This window comes from Eschrichtius robustus, chromosome 7 (assembly GCF_028021215.1).
Source record: "Eschrichtius robustus isolate mEscRob2 chromosome 7, mEscRob2.pri, whole genome shotgun sequence".
Lineage (NCBI taxonomy): Eukaryota > Metazoa > Chordata > Mammalia > Artiodactyla > Eschrichtiidae > Eschrichtius > Eschrichtius robustus.
The window spans coordinates 104,434,163-104,461,735 of NC_090830.1; the positions used below are offsets into that span (position 1 = coordinate 104,434,163).

General features: G+C 37.3%; 1 protein-coding gene across 5 annotated transcripts in view; it reads right to left on the bottom strand.

Annotated features, from left to right (window-relative positions):
* CPEB3 (cytoplasmic polyadenylation element binding protein 3) overlaps window positions 1-27,573 on the bottom strand; it is a 178,579-nt gene that overhangs the window by 101,433 nt on the left and 49,573 nt on the right. For 4 of the 5 annotated variants that reach the window (XM_068548971.1, XM_068548970.1, XM_068548972.1 and 1 more), the window contains one exon: window positions 7,844-8,003. In XM_068548971.1, coding sequence (XP_068405072.1) covers window positions 7,844-8,003 — 160 coding nt within the window. The remainder of the gene's footprint in view (window positions 1-7,843; window positions 8,004-27,573) is intronic. The other variant, XM_068548973.1, reaches the window with a different exon arrangement.

Here is a 27,573-nt window from a genome sequence, read left to right on the forward strand (position 1 = left end):
CAGCAGTTAAAACAGTTTTAAATCAAGTCATAAAACATACACATGAAAAATCTTAAAACAAAGCTAAAGTCTCAATAACAACAAAGAAATAAAACAAAACAAAAAAGAAGCTTCCATTATAATAGGAAAATTTAACGCATTTCCCACATTCCAATTTAAACATGCCAACTCCCTGGATTAAGCATTTTATTTAAACAATTTATACTGCCCTTCAAATTCAAGCAGCAAAATAATGAATTCAAAGAAGTATATAAACTTGAAGCTTAGAGGGAATTAAAAGATAAAGGTTTCATGGTGGCTCAAAAATGCAACATAATGATCAGAATGGCGACCAGAAGAAAGATGTAAAATTTGTATAACAGATATAGTGGGGGACAACGACCGGCCTAAAAATTTAGGGTTCTTGTGCTGCCCCTACCACTCATTAGTTATACGACCTTGGGCATAATGCTTGTGTCCAGACCTTTGTCCTTATAGTAACAGGGGGCTGGCTGCTTGTTTTGTCTGCCTCCAAACGAACAATCATTTTTACATTTTTAAAGAGTTGTAAAAACAAACACAGAAATTAAAAAACAAAGAATAATGTGCAACAGAAACTATATGGCCCACAGGCCTAAAGTATTTACTCTCTGGCCCTTTACAGATGGTGCTTGCCAGCCTCCGTTCTATAAGATGACAAGTCTGAATAAGATGTTTCAACTAATAGCCTCCAGGTTTAAGAGCAGAAGATGTATTAATTACTTGGGAAAAAGGAAGATGTATTAATTATTTGTGATTTACTTATCATATTCTGAGGTATTCAAACTAAACAATAAACAACCAGTCACTGGAAAGTCTGCCTAAAAAACCCAATCACTGCCGAGCAGAATTTAAGGAAATGGCACATTGAGAGGGTCTTTCAATCTTGACCTAGGAATATTCAGATATGGGTGTTGTTCCTATAAACTAGGGATGTTCCCTAAACGTTCTCAGAATAATACGGGTTATCAAGAAATCCAAGCAAGCCCAAATTTAGCTCACTCAACTTCTTTTATTTCCTGTGCTACAATCATTTATGGTAAAGAATTATGTAGTTTACAACCACTATATCAAATAATAGTTTTTATATGTTTCTGGAACTACTTATGTTCCCTAACGTTAAGGGGTGCCCCTCTCTGTAGTCCTCTAGAAGCTGGATCCTTTTTGTACTCTTTCCATCAGGTCTTGGGACTTTTCAACCTGGAAAGATGAAACTGAAAGGAAGCTCAGTAGTTTTCTAATTATCATCCTCTATCCTACACCGATAACTTCCAATTCAGTCTTTCTAAAGACGCGGCAAAACAAGAGCCTTAGGCAATGTTTTGTAGATGAAGGCATCACTACTTGCTGAAAAGCAGAAAATTTTTTTGCCTTTCCTGGTATCCTTCCTAATTCTGTTGGCCTCTTTGACTTTAATGATCTCTAGATCAAGATCATCAACCAAAGATTTTATAAGAAACTCTAGTTCAATGTCAGAACCATCAGAACCAGTTACTTAAATGTAATATAATTTTTTCCCAAATTCTTTTTAGTAAACCACTTATGGCTTCTTTAAGCTACTTTCTCTACCTCTTCAAAAATTAATGTTTAGATTATAGAATACAATATATTTTCATTGGAGAAAAATTAGACAATACAGAAAAATGAAGAAAACAAGATCACCAATCAAAGACAAGCTCTGCTAACATTTTGATTTATAGCCTGCCAGTTTAGGGAGTATATATGTATAAAGGTTTCTTTCCTAAAATTAGGTTTATTTTATAATATTTTAAAAATTTAATATATGGTATGCCTTAAGTTTTAGTTATTATGGGATTCTGAAGGAGAGAGAAAATACCAACAGCAAAAGAAAAACTGACTCCAAATTCAGATGAGGCCATTTCTTTTTTCTTCCTTTTGTCCAACAAATACTGCTGTTTAATCAGCTGTGAAAATAGAAATCAAGTGTGTGACATCTGGTGATTTTTGTTAATGCAGTCTGGTGCTGCCAGCGTGACATTTTGTCACCTGTCCACGGTCTGCTATTTTTAAATTGTTCTTGTCAGCTAGCTATCTTTTAAGTATAGCGTAAAATATAAGGTTTCGAAAACTGGAAGGCATACTTAGTTTTACTGAGTTAAACGATGCTGTGGAAATCTGAGACCGTGTCCCACTTTCCCCACTGCACAAGGCCTGATAAATGGGGGTGGGAGAGGATGGAGGGGGAGGTTGGAGAATAGGGTTACATATGGCTATTCAGACTGTAAAAATCACAGTCTCATAAGCTCAATTCATATTCATATTTAAGATGTTAGTTATAAAAAATTGCCTCTACTGTTATTCAAAGTTTCAGAGTCAAACTAAACCCATACTTTCATATGTCCAAAATAAAAACTGGAATTTTTATTAATTCGTAACTAATTATGAAAGTCACCTCTTCACTTCTGCAATTCCTTATGAGATAGGGAGCAACTATCTTTCTCTAATCATCCCCACATGTTCTAAAAAGTCAAGTCCTTTGGAGACCTTTACATAACAGAATGTGAGTGCTGTGTTCTAGAAAATGTTATGAGACAATGCATATTCTACTAGATTCTATTTCCTACTAATTTTCTCTATAAAGTTGAAGAGACAGTCCCTCAGAAAAAGTATCTACAAGGTACAATAATGTGATATGTAAGAATACAATAAAATGGTGTTTCAAATTCCTTTTAAGGAAAAATTACGAAAGTATGTTACTATAATATTCGAAATGTGTTCCAAAGAACCACGAAGCAAAAAAGGTGAGCTCTGACCTGAGGTCAAATCCTTGTTTCTTTGCATACCAGTTGTGAATAATTTTTGGTATGTTATCAATTCCTTTGTGCCTACATTGCCTCATTTCAGTCTGTACTCTAGAACAATTAAAATCAGAATTTCCAGAGGTAGTGCCCAGGATTAAAGAACCCTTTATCTTTTTCTTACTCTCAGGTGATTATAGTGCCATATTGAAAGGATCACTGGGCAAATTAATGGGAATTACCTATAAAAACAAAATCACTCAACTTCTATCTGTTGTCTTCCCTTTTGTGTAGAAGAGGAACAATGACTTCTTGCTAACTTCGAACCTGTGCCCTAACAGTTTCTGGAATCTGCAAACTTTTATACAAGGCAGACGGATATGGGCCAAAGGGAGGTAGTACAAAATTAGAACCGGAGTAATAATTCAAGTACGTAAAGGGACTGTATATTTTTCTAAATAAACTAAATGTAATGAAGGTGCACTTTTTCTAAAACAAGGTGACCTCAACCTTCCATAAAAGGGACCAATTTTCTGAAAGGCTCTATAATACTAAATTTAAATTATGATGAATAAAGAAAAATGCCTCTATAATACCAAAGGGATGGCATTATTTCTTCCAAGTTTCTGTCAATTTAAATGTTTTAAAGCACTATTATCAGAGGATAGCTGCTATTTTTTCCCAGATTCAGTATACATTTGAAAAACAAACCCTTCGATATCAGTTCTCAACCGACACCTGCTCTTTTCATTTTTCAAATTTCAGTTCCATGAATGGTGAAGGAAGAGAAAATTCAAATATACAAAAATGTTTCATCAGGCACTACCCCCAAGTGCCCAGCCAAGCCTACTCTTCTGTTATAACAGGGAGACTACACAGGATGAGAGAAGGATGATTCCTTCCTGTTTTTTGCCAAGGACTGTGCTATATTGTACTACCCCAGCCAGGCAATGGGACCTTGCTTCATAATGTCACCTACCCTGCCCAATGCACTGTGTTGGGTTTTCCCTATTATTCTTCTCTCTCATCACTTTGTCCTCTTTGAATAATAATCCCAAGAGAGGGTATGAATAATCAAACCTTACGTCCCTGGGTTTTCAGAGGGGTTCCCCAGTGGCTAGGTGAACCCTCATCATTGGTAGCAAGTCGGGGGACAGCTGTAAGGAGGGTGCAGGGAGGAACATTTTCCCCTTTCCTAATCCTAACTCTCCCGATGCCAGAAATCCCCCTAATCCTCATAATCATGAGGAGAGTTGGCTTTCCCTGCATCCACTAGAAAAGAGGGCAGAGGACAATTCTTCCCACTCAGGCCTCACTCATACCTCTACTGACCCAAGGATTTCTGTACTTAGAAAAGAAATAAGGGATAGTTTTCATTAGTTCATCACCCTTCTCAAAACCCTCCTTCTCATTTCCTGGAGACATTGTCTCAAATGAACGAAAGGAGAAGTCATACCTAAGGTATGGTAAGAGACAACAGGTAATTATTAAAATGTTATTCTGCTACAATCAAGAACTGTAGTTTGAGATCAAAGAAGCCCCCCCAAAATTAGTTTTTATTTTATTTAAATTAATTTTTGTTTAAATAAGGGTTCTGTGATCTGAGCAGCATTGCAGAAGACATTCCTCAGGGTTCTGTGAAGAAAGCTCAGTTTGACTTTTTCTCTACATTACTTGACATCTTTAACATGGGGAGGAGGGTTTTTTTAATTTTTAAAATTTTAAAATTTCCTACAAACATCTTTAAGGCTGACCTAGTATAGGTAGAAATATGATTGGAAAACTGTTAAAGCTGTTTACTAAAACAAGTTTTATTACTTCCTAAACTTCCTATTCTGTCATTTCTCCCACTAACCCTTTTTCTGCCTGAATCAAGAGAACAGTTGAATAAAGGGATTTCTTACTGAATACATTTATATGATGAAATATCACTGTGCACTTATTTTCACCATGTTCACTTTAAGTACATCATGAAGTACTTTTATTTTTCATGAATGTGATATTCTACTTTATTATACTTTCTTTACACTATTCAGGTATAAAATTTTGTAAAGCCAACAAAACTTAGGAGGATTATTTTTCTTTCTCCTTTAGGTGGTTTTTGATAATGACAGAATGTTTATCCTTCAATAATCACTACTTATATCTATGGCAAATACACAATTTTGACAACTTGCATTCGAAAGCTTTCAACACTTAGCTGCAGTCTAGCTGGAAGGAAGTAAATACTGTAGGGACATAAAGGTTTACTTTATTACCCAGGCCAGGCAGTAGGCACACCACTACCGCTGCTGGTAAAAAAATCACAGATAACTTCTGAGCAGTTTCTAGTGTCAGGGACTTTATCTCACCTTCACACCCACTCTATGAAGTAGGTGCTTTATTTTAATGATGAAGACACTAAGGCTTTGAAGAGGCTAACTAATTTATCTAGTTCAATAGCCAACTAAAGGCAGAACCAGAATTCAAACCCAGGTTTGAATGACTGCAAAGTCAGAAAGGCTGAGTTGAAATTTCATTTCCTATACAGAGAATATAAAATGTCTGGAAGAATATTAATAAAAATAATAATCTTTGTTATCTCTAGGTAGTAAGTCTCAGGTGGTTTTTTCACTTTCCTTTTTGTCTTTTTATGTACTACTTGAATTTCTTACAATGAGCAAAAATGTATTTTTTTCTAAAGAAAACCTAAATCCATAGAAAAACACCAAAACAAATAAGCACACAAAAAACCAATGACTCTCTAACTTGAATTTTAAGACCCTCAAAATAATGTTCAAGTAAAACAAGAGGATATTAAAGCTAGGAGGAAGAACAGGATGGATAGGGGGAAGTGTTTCTGGACAGACTCATACAGAAGCCATGAGGTAGTTCCCCTATCCTACCACCTTTCTCTTAAAGCTCAATTCACCTAGACCTTTACATCTTTTGAGCCAGAAACCCTCTCTATTAATTTTCCTTAAGAAAAAGCTACATGCAAGAACTCATCCATGGCAGCATTACCTATAATGGAGAAAAAGCTGGAAACAACCTAAGAGTCCAAAGTTAAGGTCTATCAATAAATTATAAAGACAAGGTAAAAACATAATGTTTATTATATGGAAAATTTTTTAAAAGATACATCATGACAATGTTTCTTTTATTTTTAAATTATCTTTTAGTTATTATAATTTGCTCCATTTTTTAAAATCAAATATTACTGAAAATCTTTCCCTTAAAACGCTAGCACCATAATTATGTTTTTAGAAGTAATAAGGATCAAACACATGGTGCCATAAACCAAACGTAAAAGTCTCCCTGCTGGAAAAGGGAAGCCTGAAGTTCAAACACCCTAACCAGGGGACAATAACAGGGTGATATAATTGACCATGGGAAGTAGTCCATTCATAGGAGATCAATGTGGGTGGTTGTAACCATACTGAGGCTGTAAAAAAGTACATGTTAAGTGCCTTCTAACTTATTAGGACATATTATATCTATAAGTACAATTCAGAAGGCTTTTATAGATGAAACCTCACATTTGCAAGTGTAGTGGAGAAATTTATGCAGAGGTAGTTGGACGTAAAATAAAAAAGGGGCCATCACAAGTAGAATAAGGTATTTACATTATCCCACAGTGAGGTACCCTCCTTACACTTTGACAGTACTACTCTCAACAGGGCAGAACAGCTCCTGCTTAATCAATATTCACAAAATTCTAGAAAATTATTTTACAGACTATAATCTAAGATCCTTTCATAATCTTTTATTGCTAGAAGAATACAGACCAAGATAAAACAGGTATGCATAAAGAACAAGGACTGAATATTTTAGAATAAGTAGGATGGGCTTACAGCTGTTCGAGGTAGAGAAGGAAGACAAATGTAGCCTTAGAAGATACTAAAAACACAAAACAGTCTGTGAATATTGTTTTTTTTTTTTTTTAAACACCATTCTCACTTCTAAGTGAAATTACCATGTACCTAATCTTTACTGAAGAAAGATGTGGTAACAGTGACTAAATATAACAATGACTAAATGAGAGGCCTTTTTTCCTACTTCTGAAGGCCTTAAAATATAGCTTTTCTCAAAATCTTTTATTTTCTTCATAGCCTGTTAACTACTTTCTTTTCACTGGAAATTGAGGAAAGCAGCAGAAAATCATGAGTATGACAAGAAAATGATGAAACAGATTTTTAGTGTGGCATGAGGAAATGACTATCAGGTTCACAGTCAGTCATACCCTATATAAGAGCTTGCAGAGAACCAGAAGGGATCAAATTCCTCACAACTCTAGAGGACATAAGGGTTCATATAAGACGGGCATCCTTGTGGCTAACGCTTCCAGTTTTCAGATAGTCTCTAAACCCAAGTACAGTGGCTATTTCCACAGAAAATTTCCATTTCAGGATCTTAAAATATCACAGGGCCCTGGAAAAGTCCTATACCGCATAATAAGAACTATCTGTAATCATGAATGTAACATCAGCCTCTATCCTGAATTTACATGGGCTCTAAATATAGGAGGTCCTAATATTGCTGACCTTGGGACTTTCTGCCTTATATTTAACCCAAAACATTTTCCTTGTGTTTAGCCTTAGAGAATGCAAAGGGTCACTGTCTGCTCTTAAGTCTGTGTAGCGATATTTCCTACACTAGGAAAGTGATTGTATTTTAATAAAATGAAACCCTTTTCTACAAAGTTTTCTGAAGTAGTCTTTGGAGATTAAATCTCATACTTCCTTGCAGTATACTTGGACTTAAATGAATTATCCAGGTTCAGCTAAACATTTCAAATACACAAAGCCCAAAAAACTTGGCTGCTGGTCTCATGCTATAAACCACGACCTCAGCTACCCAACACATGCTTCTGCCAGACATTATGATTAAAGCAAACAACCTTGATTATGGTAGGTAGCTGAACCCAGGTTTAAAAAAAAATCAACTTTAAATACATTCCACAATGCTTTACAGAAGCAAACAAAAATAAACAAACAAAAAAGAAACAAAAACAAAACCACAATTATTAAAAAGCTGATTTTTGTTTAAAACACCAAGCAAGGAATGGACATATGAATATTCCTAACCTGCAAAATGATTCCTCCACATTATATCAGCGAAACTCATTGGTGGGCCACTGGGAGGGTAGTGTTTACCTTTCAGAGGCTCATGATCAGTCCTTATCATATCCATTAAGGAGTTCTCCAACGAGTGCAAGTTAAAAGTGTCATAGGGCCTACTCCGGTCCTAAAAATAAAAACAGAACAAGACAATACATAAAATTACTTCATAAAATTAATAACCATATCATTTGCTTCTTGCCACGGATTGATGACATGAATCAAAATTCCAGGTAGTTTTAATAACACATTCTTTTCATTAAGAATAATGACTTGGGGGCTTCCCTGGTGGCACAGTGGTTGAGAATCTGCCTGCCAATGCACGGGACACGGGTTCGAGCCCTGGTCTGGGAAGATCCCACATGCCGCGGAGCGACTGGGCCCGTGAGCCACAACTACTGAGCCTGCGCGTCTGGAGCCTGTGCTCCGCAACAAGAGAGGCCGCGATAGTGAGAGGCCCGCGCACCGCGATGAAGAGTGGCCCCTGCTTGCCACAACTAGACAAAGCCCTCGCACAGAAACGAAGACCCAACACAGCCAAAACTAAATAAATAATTAAATAAATTAAAAAAAAAAAAAAAAAGAATAATGACTTGGCAACATTAAGTTTAATACGAGTTTCCATAATTAATTAAATTGTATCCTTTACCCTAATAATTCTTTAATATATATGTCCCAGTACTTCAGACTAATTTTTTCTCAAATGAACTAAAAAAGTAAATTCAAAAGGAAGAGTCAAGTGAATTGGTTTTGCCCTCCACCCTTCACCCCCTCCCTCTACTATCAACTGAATATTCTATTCAAATGAATAGAGATCTTTTTTTTTTCCCTAGAGGAAGACCATAACTAAGAACTCTCAGTCTACAAACAGAATCACTTCCCTGAAAAATCAAAAGGTGACTGTAGTTTCAATGTAATTTCATTGGGTATCTTTAATAATTATTACTGATAAGTTCCATACATTAGATACACTTTATAAAAATTAAAATGTGTCCAAAGTACTAAAACTACCTTTTGAAAAGCACTCACATGAAAAAAAACTTTAACCCAAGGTAGTGTGATTTCATGATGTTAGATTCAAAAACATTTTGAAAACAGAGAGCTAACACAAACTAAGTGAAGAAGAAAATTGTTCTACTGCATTTCACTCAAGCCCATGGGAGACCATCACCTACAAATTATTTTTAGTAGTCTGAGCCTAAAAGGAAATGCAGTTCATGGCCTAACTTAATACTATAGAACAGCAGATTTAGTTTGCTTTTGCTAAAGAAAAGCAATACAGTCATAAACATCAACAACCACACCAAATCAAACCACAGCAATGAGAGATTATTTTCAGGGTCTTGAAAAGTTTATCCAGTTTTGCAAATGACCACTTATCCTCCCCTATGAGCAACAGAATAACAAAATGACTGCCTTGATGAGCAAAAAGGGATACAACAGGTAAAAATCTCAGCTACAGTGATCATTTTCTAGTTTAAGTCTTCAAATCTTGGGAAGCTGTTTTCTTCTGGCTTCCGGAAAGCATGGCTGTATATCCATCCAGGGAGGCAGAAAGGAAGGTGGCATTTCCTCAGCTCTGAGCATAGAGGAGGAACCCAGAGGGTTACTGAATGAATGAATGAATGAATGCAGTAAGTTTGGACGCAGGTCCGAAGAAGAGCCCTGAACTGAGAACCAGAACGCAAGAGTGCTAGAAATACAGTCAATTAGGAGCTTTTGGGTACATCATGATCTCTAGTCTGTGCCTGAAATTCCTCCCTTTATACAAATGAAAGGATTGAGCTAGATTATTTATAACATCCCTTCCAATAGTATACTTTTTTTTTTTTTTTAACTCACACATGAGGAGTAGGGGTGGAGGGCACAGATGTTATCAAATGCCACAGAGAGATATTCCATTTTTACAAGCCTTTAACGCACAAGTGTAGGACTGGGCCCTGGTGATTCAGAGGAGAATGTTATAACCTAGTCCCTGCTTTTAAGTAGCTGGTAGAGGGAGACATAACCAATTAAAATAAGAGTATGACAGGTGTTTTAACAAAGGAATGTATACAATAAAAACTAAGTCACATCTATTTCTTAAAGAACATATATTTGTGTGTGTATAATAAATTTTTTTAAAAATCACATTCTGTAAAATCCTAGGTGTCTTGAATCTGGACCTGTCATTTAACCAGGCGTGAGGCTTGTCTTAGTCATTCTCGATGTCTTCAGTATTCTCATTGGTAAAATGGGATCTTTCTTACCTGTGAGGATTAGGGTGAAATTACTTAAGTATTCATTTTACTCACATTATGTTTGACAAAAAGCAAGTGCTCAACATTTCTTTCTTTACTGCTGCCCCCCAACTCCTTTCTACCCATTTTTTTTCCTCCACCCCATTTTTTTTCCTTTTTAACTAACACTCAGCAGTTACCTATCTCTACTGATGGGTAAGAAGGAGACATGGAATATTTTCTTTGGTTCTCCATTTTGGTCTCTATATAACTGAAGAAGGTCTTTCCTTTCGCCTTTAGGGTCTTGCTGCTGATCATCTGTTTTGCTTTGGGTTCAAGTTATCAGTGGAAACTCCAATTACTTACGGAGTAAAGCTGAATTTCCAGAAATGCAAGTTTGCACCCGTAAGAATGAGTATCACATTCTTTGTCCAAAGAAAAAGCCAGAGGTAAAAAAGTGTGCTGATGAGTAGTCAGAATGACAGCCTATTTCTGGCACTGACAATCCCAGAATGTGTCTAAGTGCCTTCTATCATACATATCCACACTTCTAACTAGAACCCTGCAGACGTGGGACTATTTCCAAAAAGGCTGATGAGGTGAAGGAACTATAAAAAAAAGGCTGTTTGGAACTATAAAAAAAACTATAGTTTTTTATAAAACTATAAAAAAATCTGGCTGATTTTAGTATCTTTCCAGCCAGAACAGTTTATTTTTTTCATTTAATTCTTGATATTATCCTTCAAGGTGGAAAATAACATACTCCTTTTACACAAGGAAGGTAAGGTTCAGAGAAGATTGAAACGTGGATCTGACCTCCAAGCCAATATCTAAGGAGTATAAAAATCTGTCCAAAGAAGTTAATCCAATCCATATAGGACAGTAAATGAAAGCCCTATAGAAGCATAGCATTGCATCTAATTATCAATGAAATAAACTTCCTGGCAAGGTGGTAGTGAGTTCCTGTCAGAAGACTAACAGATATTAGATGACTACCTGTCAGGAAAATTGCAGGGGGTATTTGGAGGGGATTCATGTAATTGAAGTGGTTCCCAAACCTGTCAGACTGTTAAAATCACATGTAGAATGGTTAAAATGCAGGTTCCTGGGCTCTGGCTAAAACCAACTTAATTGTAATTTTAAAAGAAATTAATGTCCTGGTGATTCTTATGACTGGCTAGATTCGAGAGCCACTGGACTGGATGATTCTTCAAGTTAAGCCTTTGCATTCATGAATCTGATCATAAAAATGGGACAGTACAGTGAGGGGAGAGACTAGATAGCAGCAGGAAATAAACAAGCCCGGCCACTTTGCCAAGGGTCAGCTTTGCAGTCTTCCAATTGATTGTGGGTGAGAGAAGCAGGTGGTGGCCTAGTTTTTAAAAGCACAAACTTTGAAATCAGACATCTAATTTTCAAATTCTGGCTCTGCCACTTGCTGGCATGTCACTCTGAACAAGTTTCTAAGCCTTGATTATCTACATTTATAAAATGGGGGTGATAATAATTCTCTTTTTATGGTTGTTTTCAGCGCTATATGACAAACGTACAAGGGATCTGTACTGTGGTGGCTACTGGAATATTAGGGAAAACACAAAGAGACTTCTGTGATGCCACCTCAGACTACTGGAACATAGATTTTAGAACCCAGAGGTTCATGGATGCTAACCTAACAGGGTTCACTAGTGCTCAGCAGATGAAACATGTGAAATGCACAATAGAATTTGCACAGGCTTCTTAACTGAACAAACTTCAGTAAGTACTGAGAGACTTATTTTCTCACTAAAATTAATTCTATCTATGCTTCATCAATTTATATTTGCATACGATTCATCCTTCTTAGTTTTGTAAGTAGTCAATGTTGCTGAAATAACTGATTAACTGGCAAGAAAAAACAAAAAAGACAGAAAAACTAAAACATCTGCAGTGAAAGTCAACAGAAATTATGCATAGAGAAAACAAGTCCGCAATTTATCATTTAACAGCAAAGGTTACAAGTGGCAAATGATCATTTAAGGTCTTTCTTTTTCATAAGTTTTGTTTCCAGGTATAGGGAATAACAAATAAGGGAAACATCTTTTTAAGTGTGTTTTGAACAAGCAAACACATCAGGAAGTATTAGAACATGTATAAATAATGCTTCCTATTATTGACTCTTCTCTGGAGATAACGAAGGACGGATGTCATCAGTCAGATGTACACAAAGGCAGCCACCCCCACTATACAGTTCATTAGGCCTGCTTTCCTTCTTCCCCTAGCTTGACTTAATATTTATAAATTTATCAAGTACTTAATATGTGCCTGGCGCTGTTCTAAGAATGCTAAATGTATTCCCTCACAACTCTATGAGGTAGGTAACTTTTATCCCCGTTTTATAAATCAAGCAATAAAATCTTGAAGAGATAAGTAACTGGCTCAAGGTTACAAGGCTAGTAAGAGGCAGAGCCAGGACTCAGCTAAATCCAGACTGTGCTCTTAAGGACTCCCCGTGTACTGCTTCCTTGACTTCCTCCTACTCCCTTCACCTTAAATGCTTTTCACAAACACCCACTTCAGCCTCATACTGACACAATCAGAGACAGGACTCTTTGATCCCACCCTTCCACACAGGCAACCTAACCCTCACTTGCCCTTGGTCAATGACCCTTGTTCTACTGACAACCAGTTAAATTCAAGTAGTTGCTTGATCTACCCTCCAGGACAGCCCCAGGCCTGCCTCTAACAGCCCTCACCTGCCTTCTTCTTGGGAGAGAAATCCAGGACCCTCTTCTACCCTTTCTGGCTTATCCCCAGACATTTCCTCTCCTAGAGATATAAGGTCAAAGCTGCAAGGAGCCAAGAACATCTGAAAAAAACAAAAGCAGCTCTGGAACCAAATGATAAAATTAATCATGGTTATATAACTGCTCAAAGTCACAAAGCCGGTCAGAAATCAGGATGTGAACCCAGGTCTGTGACTTTCAAGTCCACACCAGTAATGCTCCAATGCTCTACACTGATCAGTTGCCGTGTGTCCCATGAACAATGGGGGCCTGGCTGGGAACAAAGGGGCACAGACAAGATCAAAACTCAAAAGGAGGACAGATGTTTGAAAGGGTTAGCAAAGGATAAATGGGGTTGTGAAATGATACAGAAAAAAAAGAGGAGGAATTCCTGAAGGAAGGTTTTTCTATTTATCATATGGCTCCAATATATGTACATACGGATAAAACATTTCAAAGTTAAGTGTATTCAACCCATAAAAGAGAATTAACCCACAAAACTAGTCATTCCTGAATTTCTACCCTACTGCTTTTATTTTCTAACTAGTTTACATTACTTGAAACTATCTCAATTCCCCACCTACACTATAAACACTGTTTAAGGGTAAGGAATATTCTTTATCTATTTTTAAATGGATATTTAATTACATAATTAAAATATGAACGTATTCTTCTCAAACACACACACACACAAAGAATATTACAGAAAAAGCAAAAGTCTCCAATCCTCCTGCCTTCTTGCACTCTCTTCAGACCACTATATACATTTGGCACATATTCTTTCAGATGTTAAAAAAAAATATATATATATATATATATATATATATATATATATACACATACATATATATATATACACATACATATATATATATACATATATATATATATGGACACAGACACACATACATAGAAAATATATATTGTTTTATGTTTTTTCCTAAATGTAAAAATATGCATACTGTTCTGCAACTTGCTTTCTTTGACCAAAATTGTGCTTCTGAGGTAAGGTCCCTTTTAATATATGTTCTTGCCTCTCCCCCACCCAACTATACACACATGCCTCCTACAGGGTAAATGCATAGTGAGTATGTTAAAAGAACAAAGTAATCATCTCAGTGTATATTCTATAAAATAATTTCTGATTTTGAGATTTCTTTCCTATCCCCCAATTTCCTCAAAATTTCTGTTCTGCTCCTTTAATTGCATCTCTTCCATGCTTGGTCTATTTTGGCACAATCGTTTCCTGATCCCTGGTTTCTATGAAGGACACCACTACTAATGAAACATAAGGATCTATAGAACCTGCCAGCCCTGAGTAAAAATCAAAGAGGCAACATATCCAAAAGATCAACATGTAGTGAGTTCAAGCTCAGAATATGCTTAAGAGTACCAGAAAGAACAGACAAAACATTTAATAACAAATACTATATAAGGGCAGGAAACAGTTAGATGACTAGTAATATAAAATTTCTATGTATCACAAAGTAGAAGTCTAGGAATTTATAGCTCTAAACCAATTACTGCTGTTATTTGTCAGAACCTATCAAAAGCATGAGGTTCCTGTATCAAACTGAACTTTACTATAGTACCGAGCAGCTTGACAAACATTTGCCCGAAGATTAAAACCTTTCCCAAATAAAAGAAAATCAATGTCGCTAACCTATGGGGAAGAGAAAAAAAAAACTTTTCAAATGCAGATTTTCATCCCATCTTCAGTAGGTAGCAAGTCCTTCAGTCAATGGTGAATTTTAACCATCCCAAATGAGACTATCATATTTGTAGCTCTCTGGAAAACGTGATTGTAGACTCTCCTTCAGTCCCTCAATAGCAAGCAAATGCTCCTTATAGCCAACCTAAAGTCCTTACAAAGTTGAACTCTCTCTTGCTTTTCTGTCTTCAGAAGAAAAAAAAAAATTGATCAGCACCTGCTATGAATTTTAATATTTTTTAACATTATTGTTAAACCCAGTCTTCCATGAAAGAACTTCTCAAGAATTTAGAGGATATAGCCGTACACAAAGAAATCATGACTCTCATCTTTTTCTTCATGAGAATGACTTCCAATCACTTTAAACTTTTTATCAGATCATATTTTTCCTTGCTGTATAACAGCAAATGAAGCTAAGGTTCTTGAGAAGTTTTTAAGAAAGCAAAAAATAGTTTGACCTGCTCTGATGCTCAAAAATTAGATGAGCATGACAACTTGAGGCACGACCCAGCAATTTCACATAGTCTCTTCCCGCTTCATGCCACCTCCAATCTTCCTTCACAGCTCTTCTCAATTGTTTGCCACACGGGTCCGATAAGAGGCCCAGTTTATCAAACACAGGGAAACATGGCTCTTGGAATCTTATTCACCTGAAATGACCTTCATACTGAGGCCAGATCTAGCTGGGTGAATGCTGAAGGGGTCAACTGGACAAAAAGTACAAATGCCTATTGCTACCACTTCTGACCGTGGTAAACAGTTCAGAGCTAAGTACACATGCACCTTTTTTTTTTTTTAACATTTATTATTTATTTATTTATTGTGGCACGCAGGCTCCAGGGTGTGTGGGCTCTATAGTTGTGGCACGCGGGTTCCAGAGCGCCTGAGCTCTGTAGTTGCGGCACGTGGTTTCTCTAGTTGAGGCGCGTGGGCTTAGTTGCCCCGCAGCATGTGGGATCTTAGTTACCTGACCAGGCATCGAACCTGCGTCCCCTGCACTGGAAGGCGGATTCTTTACCACTGGACACCAGGGAAGCCCCCATATGCACTTTTATTTATTTATTTATATAAATTTATTTATTTTATTTATTTATTTTTGGCCGCAGTGGGTCTTTGTTGCTGTGCATGGGCTTTCTCTAGTTGCGGCGAGCAGGGGTTACTCTTCGTTGCAGTGTGCGGGCTTCTCATTGCGGTGGCTTCTTTTGTTGCAGAGCACGGGCTCTAGGCACACGGGCTTCAGTAGTTGTGGCACGTGGGCTCAGTAGTGGCTCACAGGCTCTAGAGTGTAGGCTTAGTAGCTGTGGCGCACGGGCTTAGTTGCTCCATGGCATGTGGGATCTTCCTGGACCAGGGCTTGAACCCGTGTCCCCTGCATTGGCAGGTGGATTCTTAACCACTGCGTCACCAGGGAAGCCCCCCATGTGCACTTTTAAGAGGAGTGATTATACAGTTTAGCAGTGTGTGAGGTAAAAGGCAGAAAGCCAGACCCAGGATGGACTCAGAAAAGGAAAACAGTAACTACAGGGGTCAAAAGAGCAGGTTCCAAGGACTACAAAAAATTTAAGTTCCCCTTTCCCTGGTTATTGTGCATATGTGACCAGCTGGTGTTGCCCCCAAACTGTTAGGCATCAGAATATTATCCCAAGTAGCTTATTAGGTCCTGATTATTAGACATGATAACGTAGGAAGAGCTTGACCTTCACGACCAAAACCTATCTTAGAACATTATGCAAAGGTACATAGGGTTCCTCATATTGTTTTCTTTTTACTGATCATAAATGTCAAAATCCTTCCACAAAACTGCCCACTTCTAGGTGTAGTTGGACTCTACTGGTGATCCCCTCCCCAATATCTTAACCCCAGATAGTTAGCAATAATGCCTGACATCCTCAATAAACTGTAACTTCCATGGGAGCAGAGATATATCTTATTTCTCCATATTTCCATCACCCAGTAGAGGGCCTGGCATATAACAGGCATTCAGTAAATGCTTCCTTTGCATTTAAAATCATCGTCCTGATGGTTTCATACTGTAAGATTTTCATTTAAAACTAACAAAGAACTGCGCACCTATTAGAATGGCTAAAATCCCAAACAAAAAACCCTGACAATTCCAAATGCTGACTAGGATGTGGAACAACCAGAACTCTCATAAATTGGTGGTGGGAATGTAAAATGGTACTGCCACTTTGGAAAAACAATTTGGGATTTAATTATAAAGTTAAACATACACTTAACAATACAACCTAGCAACCTCACTCCTAAGAACTTACCTAAGGTAAATAAAAGCACATGTCCATACAAAAATCTTTGCACAAATGTTTATAAAAACTTCATAAAACAACTTTATTCGTATTTTCCAAAAACTGGAAACTACGCAAATGCCCATCAGCTGGTGACCAGATAAAACAAACTGTGGTACATCCATATGATTGAATATTATTCAGCAATAAAAAAAATGAGCTACTAATATGCTATAACATGGATGAACCTTAAAAATACTATGATAAGTGAAAGAAGCCAGTCACAAAGAATCACATGTTGTATAATTCCAATTATATGAGATGTCCAAAATAGGCAAATTATCCAGAGACAGAAAGTAGATTGGTCATAGCCTAGGGCTAGGAAAGCAGGAGGGAAATGGGGAGTGAAACCTAATGGGTACAGGTTTCTTTTGGGGATGAGGAAAATGTTCTAAAATTAGATAGTAATGACTGACACACACTTTGTAAATATACTAAAAGCCACCGCATTGTATACTTTAAAAGGGTGAATGAATTTCATGGTATGTGCATTATATCTCAATAAAGCTATTATTTAAAGAAAGAAAAAAGCTTTCCTAAGGTTTTAATAGGAACTATGATTCTACCTACAAATCATCTACTTTAGTTACAGGACATGAGACCTAATAACTTTCTTGAGCTATAATTGAAGGAAGGCAAAGTCTTGACTCCAGTTGTTCCATTCAGGAGCCACTGAAGGATCCAGGTAATTAAACCTAAACCACATAGTAGTAAAGTTCAAAAGGCAACCGTACGGCCAGTAAGTAACTGGCAAATAACTAATGCCATCCATCGTCACAATATGTATCATTTGTATTTCTAAGGATGTCTGTAATATTCCTCCAGAGACCTACAAGCGGTTATTAGCTATATTAACCACAAACAGCATCTTTTCACGTCATCTATTGTTTCTGATGAGTTTTTCTTAATCCCAGAGATTCCTGTCTTATAGTGATGTACTCTGTCCTTCAGAGACCCAGATCATCCCATTTATAACCTTTTAAGAATGACATGCTCCAGGGACTTCCCTGGTGGTCCAGTGGTTAAGAATCCACCTTCCGGGCTTCCCTGGTGGCGCAGTGGTTGAGAATCTGCCTGCTAATGCAGGGGACACGGGTTCGAGCCCTGGTCTGGGAAGATCCCACATGCCACGGAGCAACTAGGCCCGTGAGCCACAACTACTGAGCCTGCACGTCTGGAGCCTGTGCTCCGCAACAAGAGAAGCCACGATAGTGAGAGGCCCGCACATCGCGATGAAGAGTGGCCCCCAATTGCCGCAACTAGAGAAAGCCCTCGCACAGAAACTAAGACCCAACACAGCCAAAAATAAATTAATTAATTAATTTATTTTTTTAAAAAAGAAAAAAAAAGAATCCACCTTCCAATGCAGGGGATGCGGGTTTGATCCCTGGTCAGGAAACTAAGATCCCACATGCTGCGGGGCAACTAAGCCCCGTGCGCCACAACTACTGAGCCCGCATGCCACAAACTACAGAGCCCACACGCTCTGGAGCCCGCGCACCACAACAAGAGAGAAGTCCATGCGCCACAATGAAAGATCCCACGTGCTGCAACGAAGATCCCGCAACTAAGACCCGACGCAGCCAAAAATAAAATTAAAACTTAAAATACAGAAAAAGCTTAAAAAAAAAAAATGAATGATATGCTTCAGCATCTACCTAAAGGCACTACTAGACTTCAAAAGATACCCTATATCCATAAACACCAAAGTATGCCCTGCTGCTATTCATTTCAACTGTTGTTTGGCTTCAATGGTTAGGTGAGGCAACACAGCAGAATTCGCAGATTCACCAGAATGTGACGGGCTGCAATGTGAACGCTTCTGCTGTAGCCCCCTGTTATCCTTTGATCCCTGTATTTAAAAACTGATCAGCAAAACACAGCTGCTTTTATGCAAATAGTCCTATGGCAATGAAAGCAATAAAGTAACAACTCTGCCAGTTTGGGCTAGCACCTGTTGAGGGTTCTTCCCACTTCAGAAACCAACAGATGATGCCGTGCTCAGCATACACACAGATTAAGAGTTATGGAATATAGCTTTTCACTGTCACTCCCTGGCCACCACTGGAGAGGTCACCAATGTGCTGTGTGTTTATTTTTTAAGCAAGGAACGTGGTGAGTACCAAAAAAATTCACTCCACGTTGATGGACTGGAACCAGAGGAAGAGAAGTATGATTTTTTTCTCAGTTTCCAAACCCCTCTCTTCTAATGGAAGAAGGGAAAACAAACAAAACACAAACCACAAAAAACCCTGCTTTGTATATTTTACCACAATAAAAAAAATCATCAACAAATAAAATATTTACACAGAACCAGAACATTTAAAGCTACCATGCATAAGGTAACAATAAATTATATTATTAAGCTATATTAATAAATTATTATATTAAGCTATGTTAATTTTTTCTATTATCGTCACTATATTAAACAACAAAATAACTGTTGAATTCCCTACATTATATAAAGCAATCTCAAAAAAGTTATTGCTAAGACCATATCTATGTCATGTTATGTTTTGCTGTTTTTTCTCTACTTCAGTATGCATTTAAAGAATTCTAATACAAAATACTGGAGGGAAAAAAAAACAAACCCTGCTTCTCAAGTTTATTGTACAATCTCATCCGATTCCAGATGAGACCAATAATAAAAACAGACTGAGTAACCAAACAAATATAATAGGATAGTATGGTCAAAAGCCCTGTCTTAACCATTTTTAAAGCTTTATTCTTTCTGAATTTGAACAGGCTTACTCCCCCTTTATGCCCAACTGTCTCTGACACATGATAATGTTGGTTTATAAAAATAGCTGCCAATCTGCCTCTGGAGAGAGGGAAACGGATGGGTATACTGTTTTTCATAATAAGCCTTGTAGAATTTATTCGGTCATAGCTACCATATAACAGATAATTAATATATGCCAGACTCTGTGCTGAGTACTTTACGTGCATTATTTTATTTAACCTTTACAACTGTCCCATGAGATAGATATTATAATCTCTATTTTACAGATGAGGAAACTAAATCTTAAATTCAGTTCTTAATACAAATCAGGTAATCCTTGAAGAAGGCTAACCACACACAAATCATTTGTTATGTAAGAATTCCAGTAAGAAAAGAACATCTATAAACCCTTAGCCTAATCTTCCATTTAAATGTTACCACATTTAAGGTGAACACGTTAAAGTACCTAAAATGCAAAGCATCTACATTTATTAAAATATTTGGTATTTGGAAGGTTAAAAAAATTTAGCTCAAAATGAAGCCTGTATCATTCTAGTCATGCTACTTTAAGGTACTTTAGAGATTATACAGTAAAATGCAATAATTTAGATTAAGGGAAGTTCAAGCAGAATTTCCAAAATATCTACATCACAGAATATTTCTTAGAAGAACAGCTTTCTTTATCACTTTCAAATGTTAGTGCTAACAAGATTTTGCCAAGTGTGCTGAGGGCTGTTTTACTCTTTCTTCATTTATTCCACATATATTTATTGAAAACTTTAATATGCCAAGCATTAAAGATTAAAAGGTTAAGTGAGGCATACATAGTCTGTCCATAAGCCAGCTGTCTAGTTTACAGATAATTACTATATAATGAAGTAAAGGCAGTGACAGAGCTATGCGCTTGGAATTATGGGAGCACAAATGACAGAGAGATCAAACATGCTTCCAGAAAAGGAAGGCCAGAGGCACAGAGACTTGCACAAACACCTGGGTCCAACTTCCTCAAGAAATTTGGAAGGACCCTAGAAGAGATTCTTCAAAGGAAATATATGCTATAAGCTATAAATAGATAAGATTTGTTTGTAAATACTATTAACATTAAGGATGTAGCTTAGGAAACCATTTCTTCAGGACAGTATCAGGTTAATTTGTGTGTGAATGTGCCGAATTTCAGAATAATATTCTACCACAAAAGAGTCCAACTTTATTTTGAAGACTTTTTTGGTGTGGCCTTAAATCTTTTCCCTGGTAGTCAAACTTGGGGATCTGGAGGGGAATATTACCATTATCTGTTAAGTTAGATCTGCAAATATTCATTCTCCAGCATACTAAGGCAACAAATAATCTGATTTCCTCTTATTACCTTTTATTTATAGAGTACTTTACATCTCCAAAAGCATTTTCATACACCTTTGCTCATCTGAACCTCATTACGGTGTTTTGTTTTGTTTTGTTTGGGCTGCGTTGGGTCTTCGTTGCTGCACACGGGCTTCCTTTAGTTGCGTCGAGCGGGGGCTACTCTTCGTTGTCGTGCGTGGGCTTCTCATTGTGGTGGCTTCTCTTGTTGCAGAGCACGGGCTCTAGGCACGCGGGCTTCAGTAGTTGTGGCACACAGGCTCTAGAGAGCAGGCTCAGTAGTTGTGGCGCACGGGCTTAGTTGCTCCGCGGCATGTGGGATCGCCCTGGACCAGGGCTTGAACCCGTGTCCCCTGCATTGGCAGGCAGATTCTTAACCACTGCGCCACCAGGGAAGCCCTAGGGTGTTCTTTTGAGCCTTACTTAGCATGCCTTATTCCACTTCAACATATCCCAGAACCTTTCTCTTCTTATTAAACCAGCAACAGGGCTAACAAAAACTCCTGTAATTAAATAATAGCAGAACTGATTGATACTGGCTATGTGCCCAGGACAGTTTTAAACACTTTACATGTTTCATCTCATTTCTTCCTCATAAGAGTCTGTGGTGGTAAATACTATTATTATCTCATTTTAGGAAAAAACTGAGGCAAAAAGATAACAAACAGAAAGTATCTGAGACAGGAGTCAAACCCAGGCAATTCTGGGCCTTAAAACCATTGTGCTCTTCTGCATGGAGGTGGATAATCATTCCTAGTTAATAATTCTCATTTCTGTTATTATCTAACCATTATTTTTCTACCATTCCTGGTGTGGTGTGTGTGTGTGAAAAAGAGTTGTATGGTAACTACTTATTGAGATATTATTGTTTCTTATTCATTAAGCTGAACCCCATAGGAACAAGGGGAAAGCAAAAACATGAATAATTCTAAAGTGGTTTTTTATTCTGCCTGTAATTTTAAATCTCTCTCCCACATCTAATAGAGGGCTGGAAAAACCCTAACATTTTACTTCAATTTGTGTTTCAAACACTATTTTGAGGAAACTGTTTACTTAAGTGAAAAAATTTCACTTAATTTGCTTTTGAAAAATAATTAAAGTAGGACCTCCTTTTAAGGTATAGCTATTTGGAGGTTCTTAAACTGACCCAAGTTACAAAAATTAATTTTATTCCCAAAATCTTGTGGGAATTTTACTTCATAAAAAGTGAGGTATCAATGTAAAAAAATTTACATATGGACATAAATATATAACCATAAATACATGTTTATGTATGAGAACATATATATTACTCTTTCCATAAACCTTTACTGTCACTAGAATATGTCACGGCTTCTGGAGACAGAAAAAAAGAACAAGCAAGTGGACTGGCTATGTTCTGACTATCCTCATTCAATGAGACTATGGGGTATATACAATATTCCAAAAGCAAAGACTCAAAAGAGGGATTTCAAGGCACAATTTGAGAAAGGAAAAAGGAGACAAAAGCCAAGAAGAAATAAAAAGGAAAAAGCAGATAGAACTCACTATTCTTACAATGGTATACACAAGATAATCAGTCTTGGGAACTCCCTGGCAATCCAGTAGTTAGGACTCAGTGCTTTCACTGCCAAGGCCCAGGTGCAATCCCTGGTCAGGGAATTAAGATCCCGCAAGCCATGCAGTGCAGCCAAAAAAAAAAAAAAAAAAGTCTTTTCACTGGGATGACCAGTGGCAGCCAGAATAACACTGCTGCTCTGAAGTTGGACAGAAGTAAAAATTCGTAAATCACAGCACATTGATAAGCACTCACATTTCAATAGAAATGGACAAGCTACTTAACCTCCCTCTGAATCAGTTTCCTCATAGGAAAAATGGTGATAACACTAATACCCACCTTACATGGATGCTATGAAGATATTTGCAAGGCACTTAGTAGGTTATGCAGCATAATGTAGCACCAAGTAAGTGTGAAATAAATAAAATAAACAAATGAATACCATTCGTCCCTGTCATCACGCAAGGACGTGAAGGTGCTCATATACCACAGTATGGAAGTTCTGAATGAACCTCAATTTCTTTTTCATGAAGTAAAAGTAAGGCATGATTTACAAGTTGCAAACTACGGAATTATGAAAGAGGCAAGTGGCAAATAAATTGCATTCAAGTGGAACTGAATGCACAAGAAAAATCTACAGCAATTATTTTGAAATAATAGAAGACAGGAAAGCTGCTGGAGAACAAAATAAAGAAGGGAAAATATTATATATATGTACCCACACACACCCCTCCCCTCACACACATACACTTTAAGGAGTAATACCTAAACTACTGAACAATCTGTAATCACTTGGAAAAACTGTAGGTATGAACAAAACTTCAAGAGATATACGGTGCTTTTAAAAATACTTTTCATTTGAATAATTTTGTGATTTTGTTGACAACTCACCTACCCTTTATAAAAACCATTTCATTCAAAATGTAAACATAAGAGAGGGGGGACTTCCCTGGTGGCACAGTGGTTAAGAATCCGCCTGCCAATGCAGGGGACACGGGTTCAAGCCCTGGTCCAGGAAGATCCCACATGCCACGGAGCAACTAAGCCCGTGCGCCACAACTACTGAGCCTGCACTCTAGAGCCTGCAAGCCACAACTACTAAGCCGGCATGCCACAACTACTGAAGCCCGCGCACCTAGAGCCCGTGCTCCGCAGCAAGAGAAGCCACCACAATGAGAAGCCCGCACATCAAAAAAAGAGTAGCGCCTGCTCGCCACAATTAGATAAAGCCTGCATGCAGCAATGAAGACCCAACACAGCCAAAAATAAATAAATTAATTAATTAAAAACAAAAAAAACATAAGAGAGGGCAGACAGCAGAAGCAAGAAGAACTACAATTCTGGAGCCTGTGGAAGGAAAACCACATTCACAGAAAGACATACAAAATGAAAAGGCAGAGGACTTTGTGCCAGATGAAGGAACAAGATAAAACCCCAGAAAAACAACTAAAAGAAGTGGAGATAGGAAACCTTCCAGAAAAAGAATGCAGCATAATGATAGTGAAGATGATCCAGGACCTCAGAAAAATAATGGAGGCAAAGATCGAGAAGATGCAAGAAATGTTTAACAAAGACCTAGAAGAATTAAAGAACAAACACCTAGAAGAATTAAAGAACAAACAAACAGAGATGAACAATACAATAACTGAAATGAAAAATACACTAGAAGGAATCAATAGCAGAATAACTGAGGCAGAAGAACAGATAAGTGACCTGGAAGACAGAATGGTGGAATTCACTGCTGTGGAACAGAATGAAGAAAAAAGAATGAAAAGAAGTGAAGACAGCCTAAGAGAGCTCTGGGACAACATTAAACACAACAACATTCGCATTACAGGGGTCCCAGAAGGAGAAGAGAGAGAGAAAGGACTCAAGAAAATATTTGAAGAGATTACAGCCAAAAACTTCCCTAACATGGGAAAGGAAATAGCCACCCAAGTCCAGGAAGCACAGAGAGTCCCAGGCAGGATAAACCCAAGGAGAAACACGCCAAGACACACAGTAATCAAATTGACAAAAATTAAAGACAGAAAAATTATTGAAAGCAACAAGGGAAAAACGACAAATAACATACAAGGGAACTCCCATAAGGTTAACAGCTGATTTCTCAGCAGAAACTCTACAAGCCAGAAGGGACTGGCACAATATAGTTAAAGTGATGAAAGGGAAGAGCCTACAACCAAGATTACTCTACCCAGCAAAGATCTCATGCAGATTCATCAGAGAAATCAAAAGCTTTACAGACAAGCAAAAGCTAAGGGAATTCAGCACCACCAAGCCAGCTCTACAACAAATGCTAAAGGAACCGCTCTAAGTGGGAAACATAAGAGAAGGACCTAAAAAAACAAACCCATAACAATTAAGAAAATGGTAACAGGAACATACATACCGATAATTACCTTAAATGTGAATGGATTAAATGCTCCAACCAAAAGACACAGGCTCCCTGAATGGATACAAAAACAAAACCCATATATATGCTGTCTACAAGAGACCCACTTCAGACCTGGGGACACATACAGACTGAAACTGAGGGGATGGAAAAAGATATTCCATGCAAATGGAAATCAAAAGAAAGCTGGAGTAGCAATACTCATATCAGATAAAATAGACTTTAAAATAAAGAATGTTACAAGAGACAAGGAAGGACACTACATAATGACCAAAGGATTAATCCAAGAAGATATAGCAATTATAAATATATATGCACCCAACACAGGAGCACCTCAATACACGGTAACTGCTAACAGCTACAAAAGAGGAAATCGACAGTACAGTAATCGTGGGGGACTTTAACACCTCACTTACACCAATGGACAGATCATCCAGACAAAATTAATAAGGAAACACAAGCTTTAAATGACACAATAGACCAGATGGATTGAATTGATACTTACAGGACATTCCATCCAAAAACAGCAGATTACACTTTCTTCTCAAGTGCACACGGATCATTCTCCAGGATAGATCACATCTTGGGTCACAAACCAAGCCTCAGTAAATTTAAGAAAATTGAAATCTTATCAAGCATCTTTTCCAACTACAACACTCTGAGATTAGAAATCAATTACAGGGGAAAAAAATGTAAAAAACACAAACACATGGAGGCTAAGCAATATGTTACTAAATAACCAAGAGATTCCCTGAAGAAATCAAAGAGGAAATCAAAAAATACCTAGAGACAACTTACAACGAAAACACGACAATCCAAAACCTATGGGATGCAGCAAAAGCAGTTCTAAGACGGAAGTTTATAGCAATACAAGCCTACTCAAGAAACAAGAAAAATCTCAAATAAACAACCTAACCTTACACCTAAAGGAACTAGAGAAAGAAGAACAAACAAAACCCAAAGTTAGTAGAAGGAAAAAAATCATAAAGATCAGAGCAGAAATAAATGACACAGAAACAAAGAAAACAATAGCAAAGATCAATAAAACTAAAAGCTGGGTCTTTAAGAAGGTAAACAAAATTGATAAACCTTTAGCCAGACTCATCAAGAAAAAGAGGGAGAGGACTCAAATCAATAAAATTAGAAATGAAAAAGGAGAAGTTACAATGGACACTGCAGAAATACAAAGCATCCTAAGAGACTACTACAAGCAACTCTATGCCAATAAAATGGACAACCTGGAAGAAATGGACAAATTCTTAGAAAGGTATAACCTTCCAAGACTGACCCAGGAAGAAATAGAAAATATGAACAGACCAATCACAAGTAATGAAATTGAAACTGTGATTAAAAATCTTCCAACAAACAAAAGTCCAGGACCAGATGGCTTCACAGGTGAATTCTATCAAACATTTAGAGAAGAGCTAACACCCATCCTTCTCAAACTCTTCCAAAAAATTGCAGAGGAAGGAACACTCCCAAACTCATTCTATGAGGCCACCATCACCCTGATACCAAAACCAGACAAAGATACTACAAAAAAAGAAAATTACAGACCAATATCACTGATGAATATAGATGCAAAAATCCTCAACAAAATACTAGCACACAGAATCCAACAACATATTAAAAGGTTCATTCACCATGCTCAAGTGGGATTTATCCCAGGGATGCAAGGATTCTTCAATATACGTAAATCAATCAATCTGATAAACCATATTAACAAATTGAAGAATAAAAACCATATGATCATCTCAATAGATGCAGAAAAAGCTTTTGACAAAATTCCACACCCATTTATGATAAAAACTCTCCAGAAAGTGGGCATAGAGGGAACTTACCTCAACATAATAAAGGCCATATACGACAAACCCACAGCAAACATCATTCTCAGTGGTGAAAAACTGAAAGCATTTCCTCTAAGATCAGGAACAAGGCAAGGATGTCCACTCTCACCACTATTATTCAACATAGTTTTGGAAGTCCTAGCCACGGCAATCAGAGAAGAAAAAGAAATAAAAGGAATACAAATTGGAAAAGAAGAAGTAAAACTGTCACTGTTTGCAGATGACATGATACTATACATAGAGTATCCTAAAGATGCCACCAGAAAACTACTAGAGCTAATCAATGAATTTGGTAAAGTTGAGGATACAAAATTAATGCACAGAATCTCTTGCATTCCTATACACTAACAACTAAAGATCAGAAAGAAATTAAGGAAACAATCCCATTCACCATTGCAACAAAAAGAATACAATGCCTAAGAATAAACCTACTTAAGGAGGTAAAACACCTGTACTCAGAAAACTATAAGACACTGATGAAAGAAATCAAAGGTGACACAAACATTTGGAGAGATATACCATGTTCTTGGATTGGAAGAATCAATATTGTCAAAATGACTATACTACCCAAAGCAATCTACAGATTCAATGCAATCCCTATCAAATTACCAGTGGCAGTTTTCACAGAACTAGAACAAAAAATCTTAAAATTTGTATGGAGACACGAAAGACCCTGAATAGCCAAAGCAGTCTTGAGGGAAAAAAACAGACCTGGAGGAATCAGACTCCCTGACTTCAGACTATACTACAAAGCTACAGTAATCAAGACAACATGGCACTGGCACAAAAACAAAAATATATATCAAGGAAACGGGACAGAAAGCCCAGAGATAAACCCACACACC